The following is a 13354-nucleotide window of genomic DNA, read 5'->3' on the forward strand; positions in this document are numbered from 1 at the left end:
TGGACATTTCCAGCTCACAGGAGTCTATGCCATCAATCTCAAGCTATCCCAAATGTCTGTCTGTCCTCACTGGCAGTCAAACCCTCTGTAATGCAGGGGATGTTTTACAAGGACCAGCTCCCTGGGATGTGTCTGTCAAGCACAAGTTGTTGCCTCTGGAAAAGGAGCTATTGATTTTAGCAGCTTCAAAGGCCTTGGACACCACTGGGCTGCAGAAGATGGGAAGTAGGAGGGGGGTGGCCTTTGAAGGGTTGTAAGGCTTTAAGGAGAGATGAAGTTCACATGGCTGAGTGTGTTATTTTATCAAATTAGAAGTATCCATTTCTTTTTTCAAGGGTGAAGCGACTCCTCAGCCCTTGTCAGAAGATGCTTAAGTGACAGCCCAGGTAGATCCCACCATGGAGAAGACAGAAGGTATGGAGCTTACAGGATGTTTTTTTGTTCATTTATTCCTTGAAAAAACCCCCAACCAAACCCTGGAGTAATTTCCTTACCAGAAATGCTGTAAATAACCTGCTCTCTGTAGATGTGGGGCCAAGAGATGAAAAATGCATCATTCATTATCATGCTGATTTCTTAAAAACCACAGCAAAGCAGGTCCCAGCTCTGGATCAGCACATATTTGTCCTCCCATGCTCTGTGACAGATCCCTGCTCCCACCCTCCAGCTGTGCTCCTGTGCCCTGGCATGACCCCAGTGGTGTCTTCCCTCTGTCCTTCCTCTGGCTTCCACGTGCTGCTTCCCTCCCAGGCAGCACCTCAGCATCTCAGTGATGCTCTGTGCTGAGCAGCACCAAAATCTGTTCCCAATTATCCTGGTCCTCTCCAGCTGTCTCCAGGATGGAGACAAAGGGGTCAGCCATGGGCCCTGCTGCCTCCTCCTGCCCCTCACCGAGCCCAACTTGTGTGCTCAGAGGTGCAGAGCAGCCCCCTCCACTGTGATTTCAGGAACCTGATGCATAAAAGAAAGTGCAGAAATCTAAGTGTTAACCCTCCAGGTGGAAATCTGGGGGCTGTGGATGTTTGCAGGCTGGAGATGGCTGTGTTAAAGCGGGAGACTGGTGGGGAGCTGTTGTTTGCCTGTGCTGGCTAGGTGGGCAGACGCAGTGGCACCCACTTAGTGGCGATTTCCCTCAGTTAGGAGCTGTGCTGGGAGCTGAGCCGGTCACCTTGGGATGCGTGTTCTGCATGGCTGCGGCTCTGAGCAGCAGCCTCTGCCCAGATCCGTCATTTTCAAGGAATAATTTGTGACCTGGTGGTTGCAGGTGAAGCGAGGCAATGATTTCCCTGCTTGGTGTGCACTGCTTATGCCGCTGAAAAGTTCGAACCAAACCAAAAGCCTTGAAGAATGTCATTGTCATAGATTGATCCCACATTCTATTATTGAGCTGGATTTATTATCCACCAGGCAGCTCTCTGTACCTACACAGACACGTAGCTCTGCCTGCAAGACCTGCTGTTTGCTTAATTGCCAATTAGAGCCATGATTTCAGGAAATTTTTGGCTTCCTCAGTGCACAAATTACCTGATGTACCTCTGGAAAACCAGATCAGAGCTTGGTGCGTGTCACTGTGTCTCTGCACAGCTTCACCACCAGCCTCCACGATAATGAGCTGCCTGCCCAAAGCTGAGATGAAAAGAGAAAAAAACATCTCTCCCCCTCTCTAAACAATTTTTTTTTCCAAAATTCGGTAATTTCTTCTTTTTTCTGGTGGGGGTGTTTCAGCAGATGGCCAACCACCCAAACCCGACGGGGACAGGGAGCAGCCCCGCAGCCTCCCCTACTCCCTGGAGACACCCTACGGCTTCCACTTGGACCTGGACTTCCTGAAGTACGTGGACGACATCGAGAAAGGCAACACCATCAGGAGGGTCCACATCCACCGCAGAGCCAAGCAGCCCAAATTCAACACCCTGCCGCGGAACTTCAGCCTGCCCGAGAACGGCTCCCGCGGCTGCTCCACCGCCGCTCCCAGCAAGAGCTGGACCTCCACCTGCTCCTTCCCGCAGCGAAAGGCGTCCCTGGGCGAGGAGCCGCCGCGGGCCGTGCTGCCGGCCGGGGCGGCCCCCGAGGAGCCGAGCTACCGGCGGCAGGCGCTGCTGGCGGAGGCGCGGCGGCAGGCGGAGCTGGGCCGGCCGCAGGCGGAGCCGGGCTGGCCGCGGGACGCGCTGAGGGCGCGGCCGCAGCTGCTGCGGGCCTCCAGCATGCCCGAGGCGCTGCCCCCCGGCCAGAGCCCCCCGGGCGGGCCCTCGCCCCTCCGCAGCCCTCCGCAGCCCTGCCACGGCCAGCCCGGCTCCCAAAGCGCCTCCCGGCCCGGCTCGGACGGCAGCGCCTCGGCCCCGCCGCGGGAGATGGAGCGGGACGGCTCCGTGGGGCATCCCTGCGGGGCTGTGCCCCTGCAGCCCCCCTGGCAGAGCCAGCAGCTGCAGGTGCTGGAGGAGAGCGGGGCCGAGGAGGGCGATGCCGCCGATGGCTCCGACGTGGCCAGGGCTGAGGCAGCGGCACCGGCTGCCCTCCGGCTGGCGGAGGAGAGCGGGAGCCCTGCGGAAAGGCGGCTCAGCGTGGGTGAGATGGATCTGAAGGTGCTGAAGGAAGGTGAGGAGAGGAATGTCCAGGCTGGAGGGGACAAGGAGAGCGGTGCTCCCCAGGCCCCTGACCATGCAGAGCCCGGCGGGGTGACGGCGCTGAAGCAGCAGGTCGCAGAGCTGGAGGAGCAGCTGGCCAAGAAGAAAGAGGAGCTCGAGCAGGTCAGGGCGGTGGTGGAGCAGCAGGATCAGGAGATCCAGGAGAAGGAGAAAAGCATCAAGCTGCTGGCCAGCTCCAAAGCTGAGCTGGAAGAGCAGCTGTGGCAGGAGAAGTCCCGAGAGGCTGAGCTGCGGGGGCGGCGGGGCAGCGGGGCCTTGCAGCGCCTGGACGCCGCGGTGAACACCGAGCTCTCCCAGGTGACAGGGCTCAGGCAGGCCCAGGACAAGGGCATCAACGTCAATATCCCGCTCTCCACCAGATCCATCGGCTGCGGCACCCTCAGGGCAGAGAGCACCGGCGCCGAGGCTGTGGAGGCGTGCGGGGAGCAGGGGCTGGCAGGTGCTGGGGCAGAGGGACGTGCTGGTGAGGCCGGCAGGGAGGCCGGACCTCCTGCTCCCCGCCTCGCCCAGCTGCAGATCCACGAACAGCCCGGCGACCACAACCAGAACCACCAGAACTCCCTCGGCCCCAGCGCGGCCCAGAGCAAGGCGGGCTTTGGAGAAGATGAACCTCGGGAAGGGCTGCAGGAGGAAGGGGCCCCTGGCCAGGAGGAGCTCCCGGCTGTTGACCCCATTGGCCAATATGTAAAAAAGATCCAGGAGCTCCTGCAGGAGCAGTGGCTGTGCTTGGAGCACGGGTACCCCGAGCTGGCCAGCGCTATCAAGCAGCCAGCCTCCAAGCTCAGCTCCATCCAGAACCAGTTAGTTAATTCCCTCAACTCCCTGCTCTCTGCCTACTCCTCACAAGGCCCTGTGGATAAGGAGAATTCCAACACGCACTATCAACAGTTGGGTAAATAATATTGGCAGAGGCTTTGATGTGTCCGGGCCAAATCTTTCCCCATTTATTCCAGCGTGGAGCAGGGGGGATGTGGTGAAACAGTTGTTGTCAGTCAGATCAGGAATAGTCTGGACAAAGCATGATGAGAAAGGCAAATCTCCGCACGGCACAAGTTACGGATCTGACATGGAAAAAAGCAAACAAAATGATGTAGGAGCTCATAAAGCAGTGGCTCGTTTATATGCAGGATCAGCTTCCAAAAGCTGCCACACTGGTGGCTGGTCCATCAAGTAAACATTCTTTTTATTCGGATTGCACATCTCAGTTTGCAAGAATATTAGGCTGGTGCTCATCTGGGGTAAATCAGTGTGGAGTTCTCCAGAACCCAAACCAGTCAAACTAACTGAGCAATCAGGCTGGGAAGAGACCTGTCCCCACTCACTGACCTTCATCTAAAATAATTTTAGCTTATATGAAGATGGGAATCCAATGCCTGTTCTCTGAGGGAGGGAGGGAAGGGACTTGCAAATGGATAAGTGACTTATTCCTTAATATGTGGACACTATTCAAAGTCCAATGGAAAAACTCATCCATGTATTATTATAGCAGATTTATATAGGAATTTTCCAATACATTGCTATTGGGGAAAAAAACCCCAAAAACCAAAACAGTATTACAAAATCTACTTATATTCGTAGGACAAATACACAATTCCCAGTCACTTCCTTTATATTCCCAGTGACCTGGAGGTGTTTGAGACCTGTATTAAAGGTGGCAGGTCAGGTTCAGGTTGTGGCCAGCTGCATCTGTAGTTTTGCAAGACATCAAAAGGCTCTTGTAAGATGCTTGCAATTATGATTTGTAGCTTGTTGCTCGAGGTTGGGAATAATTATTGCTAATTATGGCACATCTGCTTAATTAATCTATTATTTTGTATTTTGGTAGAAAACTCTCCAACCACAAGTCTTAAATCCATCATGAAAAAGAAAGGTTATGGTTTCCATGCAGGAGGCAATGGGACCAAAAAGAATCTCCAGTTTGTTGGGGTAAATGGTGGGTAAGCATCCGTTCAGAAGACAAAAGCTGCCTTTTAACGTGGAATGTCCTCTGTATCGCTGGAGAAGTCATTCTTTCTCCCCCTCTTTTCGCCTCCTGATTAAAAGGCCAGTTGAAATAGAGCCTCTTTTCTCCCTTCTTTAATGCATCACTGATAACCTGTGAGTAACCCCGCTAAGGAAGGGTGGGGCAGTGTTCAGAGCAGCAGGGACACGCTGGGGACTGGCACTCTCTGCACACCCTTCTCCTGGGGCTTCATCCCAAACCCATCTGGGGAAGGTGGGAATATTTCATGGGAAGATTCCCTGGGAAGATTCCCACTGCCCTTGGTGGGTTTTGGAGGAGGCCAGCACTGCCTGGGTGAGCACGCTGCCACTAACCTGCCCCCACGCTCCAGCAAAGCCAACAGCACTTGGTGCAGGGCCTGGGAAAAGACTTTTTTGGTAAATGAGGAATGACCTTGGGGTGAAGGAGACTTTAAATTGTGCTCCCCATTCCGGGTGTGTCCAGTATCCAACTCCTTGGCCTGTGAGCTGAGCAGAGGCAGCAGCTCCTGCTGAGGTGAACGTGTGCTGGCAGGAAGAGTGCAGGACACATGTCACTGTCCCTGGGCTGGGCAGACAGCTGTGTGTGCCAGCCTGGGTGCTGCTTTCTGCTCACACCCTGCTCTCCTGACTCCCAGTTGCTGGGCTCTGCCAAATGGGTACAACTTGTAGGGACTGGAGGAGTCTTGGTTATTTTGAGGAAGGTTCTGGGGTCCATCAGAGTGAACGTTCTGTTTTGTGGAAGATGTTATTAATACTAATGCTTTTAGACAACCAGGGGAGAGATCTCTATCAGGGCTACTGGAATGGTGGATTCAGCCCAAAAGACTTCAGCCCAAAAGCTGTGCAAACACAGCTTTTGTCTCGTGCTCCTCAAGGCTGCTGATGCTGCTTTGCTGCTCCTGTCACCCTGCCACCGTGCCAGCAGCTCCCAGCAGGGAGGCAGCTCTCAGCCCCTGCCTGGGCTGTGTGTGATGGACATCCCTCCAAACCCTGAAGTAACCTTGCCTGCTGCTCATTAACTGCTTCTGTCACACTCCTGCTGCTTAAGGAGCCAAACAAAGACTAACCCTGACTTCGGCTGTGGCTCAGACCTTTTAACTTGCTGCTTGTCACTCTGGGCATCACCCAAGGCCCACTGGGGGCCATGAGCCTTGGTCAGGTCCCGTGGCTGTGGCTGGGGAAGGAGGGAGTAACCTGTGGTGTCCTCAAATAGCTACGAGACAACGTCAAGTGAAGAGGACACCAGCTGTGAGGACAGCACGTCGGACGGCGACACCGAGACCGAGGACAGAGCTGGGGACGTGGAGCCCGAGCAGGATGGAAGGGAAAGCAGAGGGCCTTCCTCAGAGGAGAAGTGTGAGGAGGAGGATGATGATGATGAGCAGGAGGCATCAGCAGGAGCAGCGCCCTGCTCTCAGCACCAGGCTCTCAGGTAACCAGGACACTGCGCTGTCCGTGGTAACCACAGGACACGGGACTGCAGGGCTGGGCTGGGGCTTCTTCTGGTGCAACAGCAGTGGTGACCTCTGCAGGAAAGGGAAAAGGCTTTGAAGAGCTAAATATTTTCTGAGTTACTACAGAATCTAATGGGAATTGATTCAGGCCCTACTGAGTCATGTCTGGTGAGTTAGCTCATTTCTCCCCTCTCATGGAAAGTTTTTTGGTAAAGTTCTTTGCAGGTTCAGGAATAATATTTTTTTTTACCCCACCTTAAGGGTTTTTTGTAATAAATTAAATTGACTATATAAATCTGTGACTCTGGGCTTAAACCTCTGCTTAAGTGCTTGGCTTTGTACCTAAAATGTGTGTCAAGTCAGTGGGACAACTTGTGTCCAATAATTTAAACACTTAAATGTGTTGAACATATTCCAACCTAATCTGCCTACTTGGTGTTCTCCTACTTGGTTCAATGTCTCCTGTCCCATGGTGGATTTACAAAAGTCTTTTCCCTTTAGATGCAAACCCTCCGAAGATTTCCTTGCTGCCTGCCAGCTCCTCAGTGAACACCTCCCAGAAATCAGGAGCAGAAGCAACCAACATCTGGTACAGATATTTCTCAGTCCCGTTTCAGACACGGTTCATGCTCTCTGTTCACTTTAATGGACGAGATTATCCCTGTGGCACATTGCAGGCTGTGCTCTGGACAGCTTTGTGAGGAGAGGGGGGTGAGGTGACATCTGAGTCAGTTTTACAACAGCCAAAAAGAAAGGAAGAGAGGGGGGAAAAAACCAGAAAAGAGAAAGATGAAGGCTTTGTCTGGTTACTCATCCAAGTTACCACAGGAAATTCCTTTCCCCCTCAACTTGTAGCAGCAATCACAAACCCACAAGCTGAGCGCTGGCGGGTGGGGCCAGGAGTTGGGGCAGCCACTGCTCTGCAGGGACAGTGACAGTGGCACTTTGTGTTTGCAGCAGCACCTCCTGGGCTCCATCTCCCAGGAGTGGTTCCAGGTGTCCAGCCAAAAGGCTTCCAGGCCGGAGGTGGTGGCAGCGTACCTGGAGGCGCTGGGGGACATCCAGCCCCAGCTCCTGGAGACCGTGGTGAACCTGCCTGACAGGAATGGCAACACAGCTCTCCACTACAGCGTGTCCCACTCCAACTTCCAGGTTGCAAAGCTCCTGCTGGACACGGGTAGGAACGGCCACTCTGCTCTGCCAGGGCTTCTGCTGGGCAGGGGGTGGCAGTGGCTCTTGCCACGGGGTCGTGGTCTCGTGAGGGATGGCTGCATGGGGAACAGGGGGACATGGATGGTCCCAGACATGGCAAACACTGAAGGAGGTCCAGGGTCCTCCCAGGGAACTAAGTCAGGAGCTAAAGGAGGTGGGACAGAGGGGGGGCTGAGGACCAACAGCCACCTACCTGCAAGGGCCCCATCCAGGAGGCAAACATGGAGTCAGGGTCCATCCAGGAGAAAAACAGGGGCCCAAGATCCACCCAAAGTACCAGGATAGGGCTGAAGTCCATCCAGGAGACCTGGCTGACCTCAAGACCAGCATCCTCCCCACAGCTCAGCTCTGGGCCCATGGATGCAGTCGGGGGTCCCAGCTGAGGCTCCTCAGGGACATGAAGGCTCATCAGTGCCCCCACACATCTTGAGGGCTTTGCAGCCTGACTTTGGGATGGCTCACAGTTGCTGTACCCAAAGGGATGTCCCTCATGGCCCCAGTCCAGGTGGGATGGGGTGGCTCTCCAGCTTCTTGCAGCCGCCAAAACCACATTGTGGCTCGGGGCAGGAGGGTCAGACCCCTGAGAGCGTAAGAAACCCCCCGGCACTGCAGGAAAACTCCCATGTTAAACTCTTGAACTTTCAGCTTGTGTTGCAATGAAAGAACAAAAATCTCAGCTGAGCCCGTACAGGGCAAAAATGTGCTCGTGGTCCGAGAGAACAGAGGCACTTTGGCCTTTTCTCATGGGCCAGACAATCCATGAAATGTTTGGGAAATGGCAGATTATCATACACATCTATAACCCGATTGTTGCCAGGAGCGCAGGGAGGGAAGGGTTTGAGGCAGCTGCTTCCTCAGGGTGAGGCTGGACCCGAGCCCTCCCCCTCAGACACGGCTCATTCCTGGTGGAGGAGCTGGAAATGGGCTCTTTGAAGTGAAAAATGAGTGAAACCGGGCCAGGATGTTTTCCAAGCCCGTTGGGTGGTGGGCGTCTCTCTGCTGCTCCCTTGCCACCGGAGCCAAAGCAAACAGCCCACAGCTCCAACCAGCATGTGCTTGAGGCATTAATTATCCCCCTTTAATTTCTATTTGTTGTGGTCTTCAAAGTTAATTGAGTTGACCTCAACAGTTGTAATTAACTGTAGCACCAGGGGCCGTTTAATGCTGTGCTCACGAGCCTGGATATTCAAAACAGATAAATCCCCGTCCCGTATCATTATGGAATAACTCCTTTTTCTGAGATGCCACACGTTGCATGCCTCCCTCTCTCCTTTCTGTTCCCTCTGGGTGCTCCACCACGGGCTGGATGCATCCCCTGCAGGCAAGTGCTGCCTGGACCTGCAGAACCGTGCTGGCTACACGGCCGTGATGCTGACGCCGCTGGCGGCCCCCGAGACCCGCCAGGACATGGAGGTGGTGATGAGGCTGCTGAAGGAGGGGGATGTCAACCTGAGAGCTGCCCAGGTGTGTGACAGGAAACTGCTGGGGGGTCATTTGGGCTCCTTACCTTCCGTGGCAGCGCCAGGCTGAGGCCCGGCAGCAGGAATGGGGTGGGAGTTGCTGCTTCCCAAACGTTCCAAAAGAAACTTTATCCTGAGTTGCAGTGTGGCCACCCAGCAGCTCCCTGGGAAGGGGTGTGACAGCTGGGGCAAATGCAGCAACTAAAAAAAGGCTGAAAATTTTGCAAACAAGTTTTTCTGAGGCAAAAATCAGAAATGCTGCCAGGGAGGAGCAGCGAGGGGTGAACCCCAGGTTTGCTGGTGAGCTTCATCAGAGTCACACACTTCGGTTTAGGGATGAGAGTGCCCTCCCACACTGCTGTAAAAGTTAGTCCAGATCTGAATAAACTGCCCAGGAGGATTTGGGGACGCCACATTTGGGGGCAGCTGGGCAGTTTGGCCATGCTGCTGCAAGGACCTTCCAGAAGTGAACAGGTGCCTCTCATAACACCTGCTGAGGAGCATCAGGGTGATTTGATAATAACATGCAATAGGATGCAATATTAATAGGAATTATTATAGAGTATGTACCATGCAATGATAATATGCAATGTTGTGACACAATGTGGTTATGGGACGTGGATCAGTGGTGGACTTTGCAGTGCTGGGTTAGTGGTTGGACTCGGTGATCTTAGAGAGCTTTGCCAATCTAAATTATTCAATTGTTCTATATGTGCAATAATAGTAATAGTAATAGTAATAGTAATAATAATAATAATAATAATAATAATAATAATAATAATAATAGAAGGATAACAGTATATTATACAACTATCATTATAATTATGTTATTATCATTATTATATTATTATAAGTATTCTATAGTAATATATATTATATAATAGAATATATTATACTATTATATAATATTATTATATATATCATTATAGACAAATAATAATTTTATATTTTACTATTGTTGTATTATTGTAAATATTATCAGATCATAATATATACTACTACTGCTTTTTCTTCTTCTTTCTTTTTTTTCTTTTTCTTCTTCTTCTTCTTCTTCTTCTTCTTCTTCTTCTTCTTCCTCTTCTGATTATTATTATTATTATTATTATTATTATTAGTATTAGTATTAGTATTAGTATTAGTATTAGTATTATTGTTATTGTTATTGTTATTGTTATTGTTATTGTTATTGTTGCTGCTAATCTCTGCTCGAGCAGGGCTGTGGGAGGAGGCGGGCAGGGGGTGCTCAGCCTGTCCTGTGGCCCTGCAGGGCGGCCAGACCGCGCTGATGCTGGGGGTGAGCCACGACAGGGACGACATGGTGCGAGCCCTGCTGGCCTGCCGGGCCGATGTCAACCTGCAGGACGAGGAGGGCACCACGGCGCTGATGGTGGCCTGTCGCCAGGGCAACGCCGACATCGTCCGGCTGCTCCTGGCGCAGCCCGGCTGCCTGGTCACGCTGACTGACAAGGTGGGGCTCCCACATCACTGCGGGCAGGGGGAAGGAAACTCAGCTGGGATGCCGTGTTCCAGGCAGCAGTCCCCCGGGGCGGGGATTGAAGGGAAGAAGTGTTGATTTCAGTCCATTTTCTAATCAAATCCCCTCGTTTTGGTGGGCTGTGGATGGGGTGGCTGTGACAGCCATAGGCTGGGCAGGAGTGTTGATGAAATCCTTGGCATGTGGAATTAGCACAGCTTCATCTCCGAGAAATTAGCAGCAATTAACTCCTTCCTGAGAATGGAGCCTCTCCATGGGGATGTGTGGGATGGGGCTGGGCTGGGAGTGGGTGGAAATTCCTCCTGCTGGGCCACAGGGCTGCGTTTGGAATTATGGAACTATTTTCTAATTAAACTATAATTTTATCTGAGACGTGCAGGAGGGCACCGGGGCCGGGCAGAGGCACAGCTGGGCTGAGTTTGGTGTGGTTGAGGCCCAAAGGAGGGTTTGGGATGGTGACTCACTGTAAGGCAGGGAGGAATGGAGGGAGGGAAGGCTTGGGGATGGAGCAGGGACTCACTCTGGCCGTGATGTCTCCCCTCTGTGTCCTGCAGGGCGGGAACTCGGCGCTGTCACTGGCCCACGGGGACATCGCCGCGCTCCTGCGAGCCCACATCGAGCTCAGCCCGTCCCTGCCGGTGTGAGCGGGGAGCCAGCACCTCCCTGAGCAGCCCGGCCGGGGCAGGGCCATGCAGCGGGGCCACCGGGCAGGAACCTCCCTGCACCACTGAATAATGCTCCCTGTGCCTCATCCTCCTCATTCCTCCCACTCACAGCCCTGCTCTGTGCCACAAACAACTCCAGACTCCTCTCCTCTCCTCTCCTCTCCTCTCCTCTCCTCTCCTCTCCTCTCCTCTCCTCTCCTCTCCTCTCCTCTCCTCTCCTCTCCTCTCCTCTCCTCTCCTCTCCTCTCCTCTCCTCTCCTCTCCTCTCCTCTCCTCTCCTCTCCTCTCCTCTCCTCTCCTCTCCTCTCCTCTCCTCTCCTCTCCTCTCCTCTCCTCTCCTCTCCTCTCCTCTCCTCTCCTCTCCTCTCCTCTCCTCTCCTCTCCTCTCCTCTCCTCTCCTCTCCTCTCCTCTCCTCTCCTCTCCTCTCCTCTCCTCTCCTCTCCTCTCCTCTCCTCTCCTCTCCTCTCCTCTCCTCTCCTCTCCTCTCCTCTCCTCTCCTCTCCTCCCGGGGTATTTGGCAGGTGAGCACCCAAAATAACTGAGCAAAGCACATTAGAGCAGCAATACTTAGTCTTTTGTAACCCGAGGTTATGGGTGTCCTTTTAATCGACTACTTAACTGTATCTCATTTAACTTGTAAGTTTGTGTCCTAATATTTATTATCAGCTCTTCTGTAAGTAGTGGCAGGCAGCGATTGCTCAGTGTATGTAACAACAAACACAAGCTGGATGGATTATGGAAAGCATAAAATCCTATTTATGTTTGCTTATGCGGGTCTGATGCAAGAATTAAAAATTAATGCTCTAGGAAAATATTTGAGCATGCCAGACCCAAACAGGCAGACATTGTTTTGCCTGGGTTTGGAATTACCATATGGCTGTTATTTTTCCCTAATTAAGTTTGAGCTAACGGGGAAGTGCAGCCCATTGACAGGCTGTGCATCACGCTGGGGTGGGGCAGGGCACTGCAAGCCCTGAAGATCCCAGCAGATTCCCATCCCAGGGTGTGGTGGTGTTGGCCAAGAGCTCTGTGCAGTGGCTTTGCTGGCAGATGCCTTTTGGAGCAGTGTTTGCTCCTTGCTTTGCCTCTGCTCAGTTTTAGTATTCCCAAACTCCTCCTGTAAAGCCAAGCCCTGATTTAGGTGCTGGAACTGGGTCTCCCCCACCATGGAGCACCCACAGGGTCCAGCATCACCTCAAATCTGGGTTTTTTCTTAAATCCCTCTGCTGACAGAGAGGGAGGCAGGGCTCAGGCTCCACTTTTCCAAGCATCCTTGTTCTGCATCATCAGGACCCACTGGGTGCTCTCCCTTGGCTTTGGTGGAGCACACCCACATCTCCCTGATTAGCTAATTACTCTTTTTTTTTTTTTTTTTTTTGTAAGCAGAAGTGAATTCTGGACCAGTCTGGTTGTTGTTCAGTCAGTTCACATCCTGACAAAATGTCTCTTGAGCTGCCTTGTGCCCCCATCCTTGCAAGGAGGGGAGAACAGCCCTGACCTCTGTTTGCCATGGAAATCTGCCATCTGCTCAATCTTCTTTCCTTTCTTCACATTTTCAGTCCAGGCATTCACTATCTCAAACTTCTGTCTGCCCTTTTTTTAAATCTATAACCCAAAATGCCTCCTTTATGTACAAATAAAATGAATTAAACCTTTCCCTGTGTGTGTTCCTGTCCCCATGGCTGTGGCTTTTCTGGGGTGACTTCCCACACCTGCACAGCACCAAAACAGCCATTTTTGAGGTTTTTCTTCAGATCAGTGACACCCCCCCCCCACATCCCCTGAGGGTTCCCTGCACTGATATGACAAGGTGGGATTTTTTTTGCAGGAATTCCCCCAGTTTGTGTACAAAAGCCAGCACAGGCATCTCTGCCAGGCCCAGCTGCAAAGAAGAGCCATAACACAGGTTTTTTAGAGTTTTCATTGAGGTTTTTTCCCTGACAGCTCTGGATCCACACTTGCAGAGAGGAATTTTCCTGCTGCTTCCCTGAGGAAGGTGGAAGTTCCAATTCCAGCAGAATAAATGTGGGAGATGTTCTGCTGATCAGCAGGGTGGCTTTGGGACGTGCCTGCCTCCCCTTGATTTGGGGACAGGGAACTTCTTTCTGGGGTGAGCTGCAGCTCTGCAGGGAGGCACCCCAGAGTTTGCTGCCTCCCCCTGCCCCTTTTCCTCCTGTTCCCATCCCTGCAGCCCAGGCTGGTTAATGCCTCCCCAGGATGTTGATTTTCATTCCATAATTCCTCTTTGCCCTTCCAACCATCTCCCCAGGGAGGAGCAGCTCCCCCAGGAGGAGCCCCTGGAGCAGCTCCTCTGCTCATGTGGACCCTGAGGGATCATGGATGGGTTGATGCTGCCCCTGGCATCTCCCAGTGCCCAAAATTCTGCTGTCAAAGTACCATACTGCACAAAAAACCATCTGTGGGATCTCGGTGCCACAA

The 13354-nt window shown here is 52.7% G+C and overlaps 1 protein-coding gene across 1 annotated transcript; it reads left to right on the forward strand.

Moving 5' to 3' along the window:
- Positions 1 to 358: 358 nt before the first annotated feature.
- On the forward strand, positions 359 to 11035 carry KANK4 (KN motif and ankyrin repeat domains 4). The gene is made up of 9 exons (XM_084211393.1): positions 359 to 414; positions 1726 to 3537; positions 4471 to 4582; positions 5842 to 6060; positions 6584 to 6671; positions 7040 to 7259; positions 8616 to 8758; positions 10022 to 10222; positions 10804 to 11035. Exons 1-9 carry the CDS (start codon positions 399 to 401, stop codon positions 10891 to 10893), a joined length of 2901 nt encoding a protein of 966 aa, XP_084067519.1. The 5' UTR covers positions 359 to 398; the 3' UTR covers positions 10894 to 11035.
- The last annotated feature ends 2319 nt before the right edge of the window (positions 11036 to 13354 follow it).

The sequence above is a fragment of the Fringilla coelebs genome, assembly GCF_963513975.1.
Source record: "Fringilla coelebs genome assembly, chromosome: 9".
In the NCBI taxonomy this organism is placed as follows: Eukaryota; Metazoa; Chordata; class Aves; order Passeriformes; family Fringillidae; genus Fringilla; species Fringilla coelebs.

What these genes read in the sequence shown, in the direction of transcription:
- KANK4 (XM_084211393.1), top strand. An exon ending in GCAGAAGCAACCAACATCTG is followed by an intron (nt 6,672 to 7,039) that starts GTACAGATATTT and finishes TTGTGTTTGCAG; the next exon opens with CAGCACCTCCTGGGCTCCAT. An exon ending in TGGTCACGCTGACTGACAAG is followed by an intron (nt 10,223 to 10,803) that starts GTGGGGCTCCCA and finishes TGTGTCCTGCAG; the next exon opens with GGCGGGAACTCGGCGCTGTC.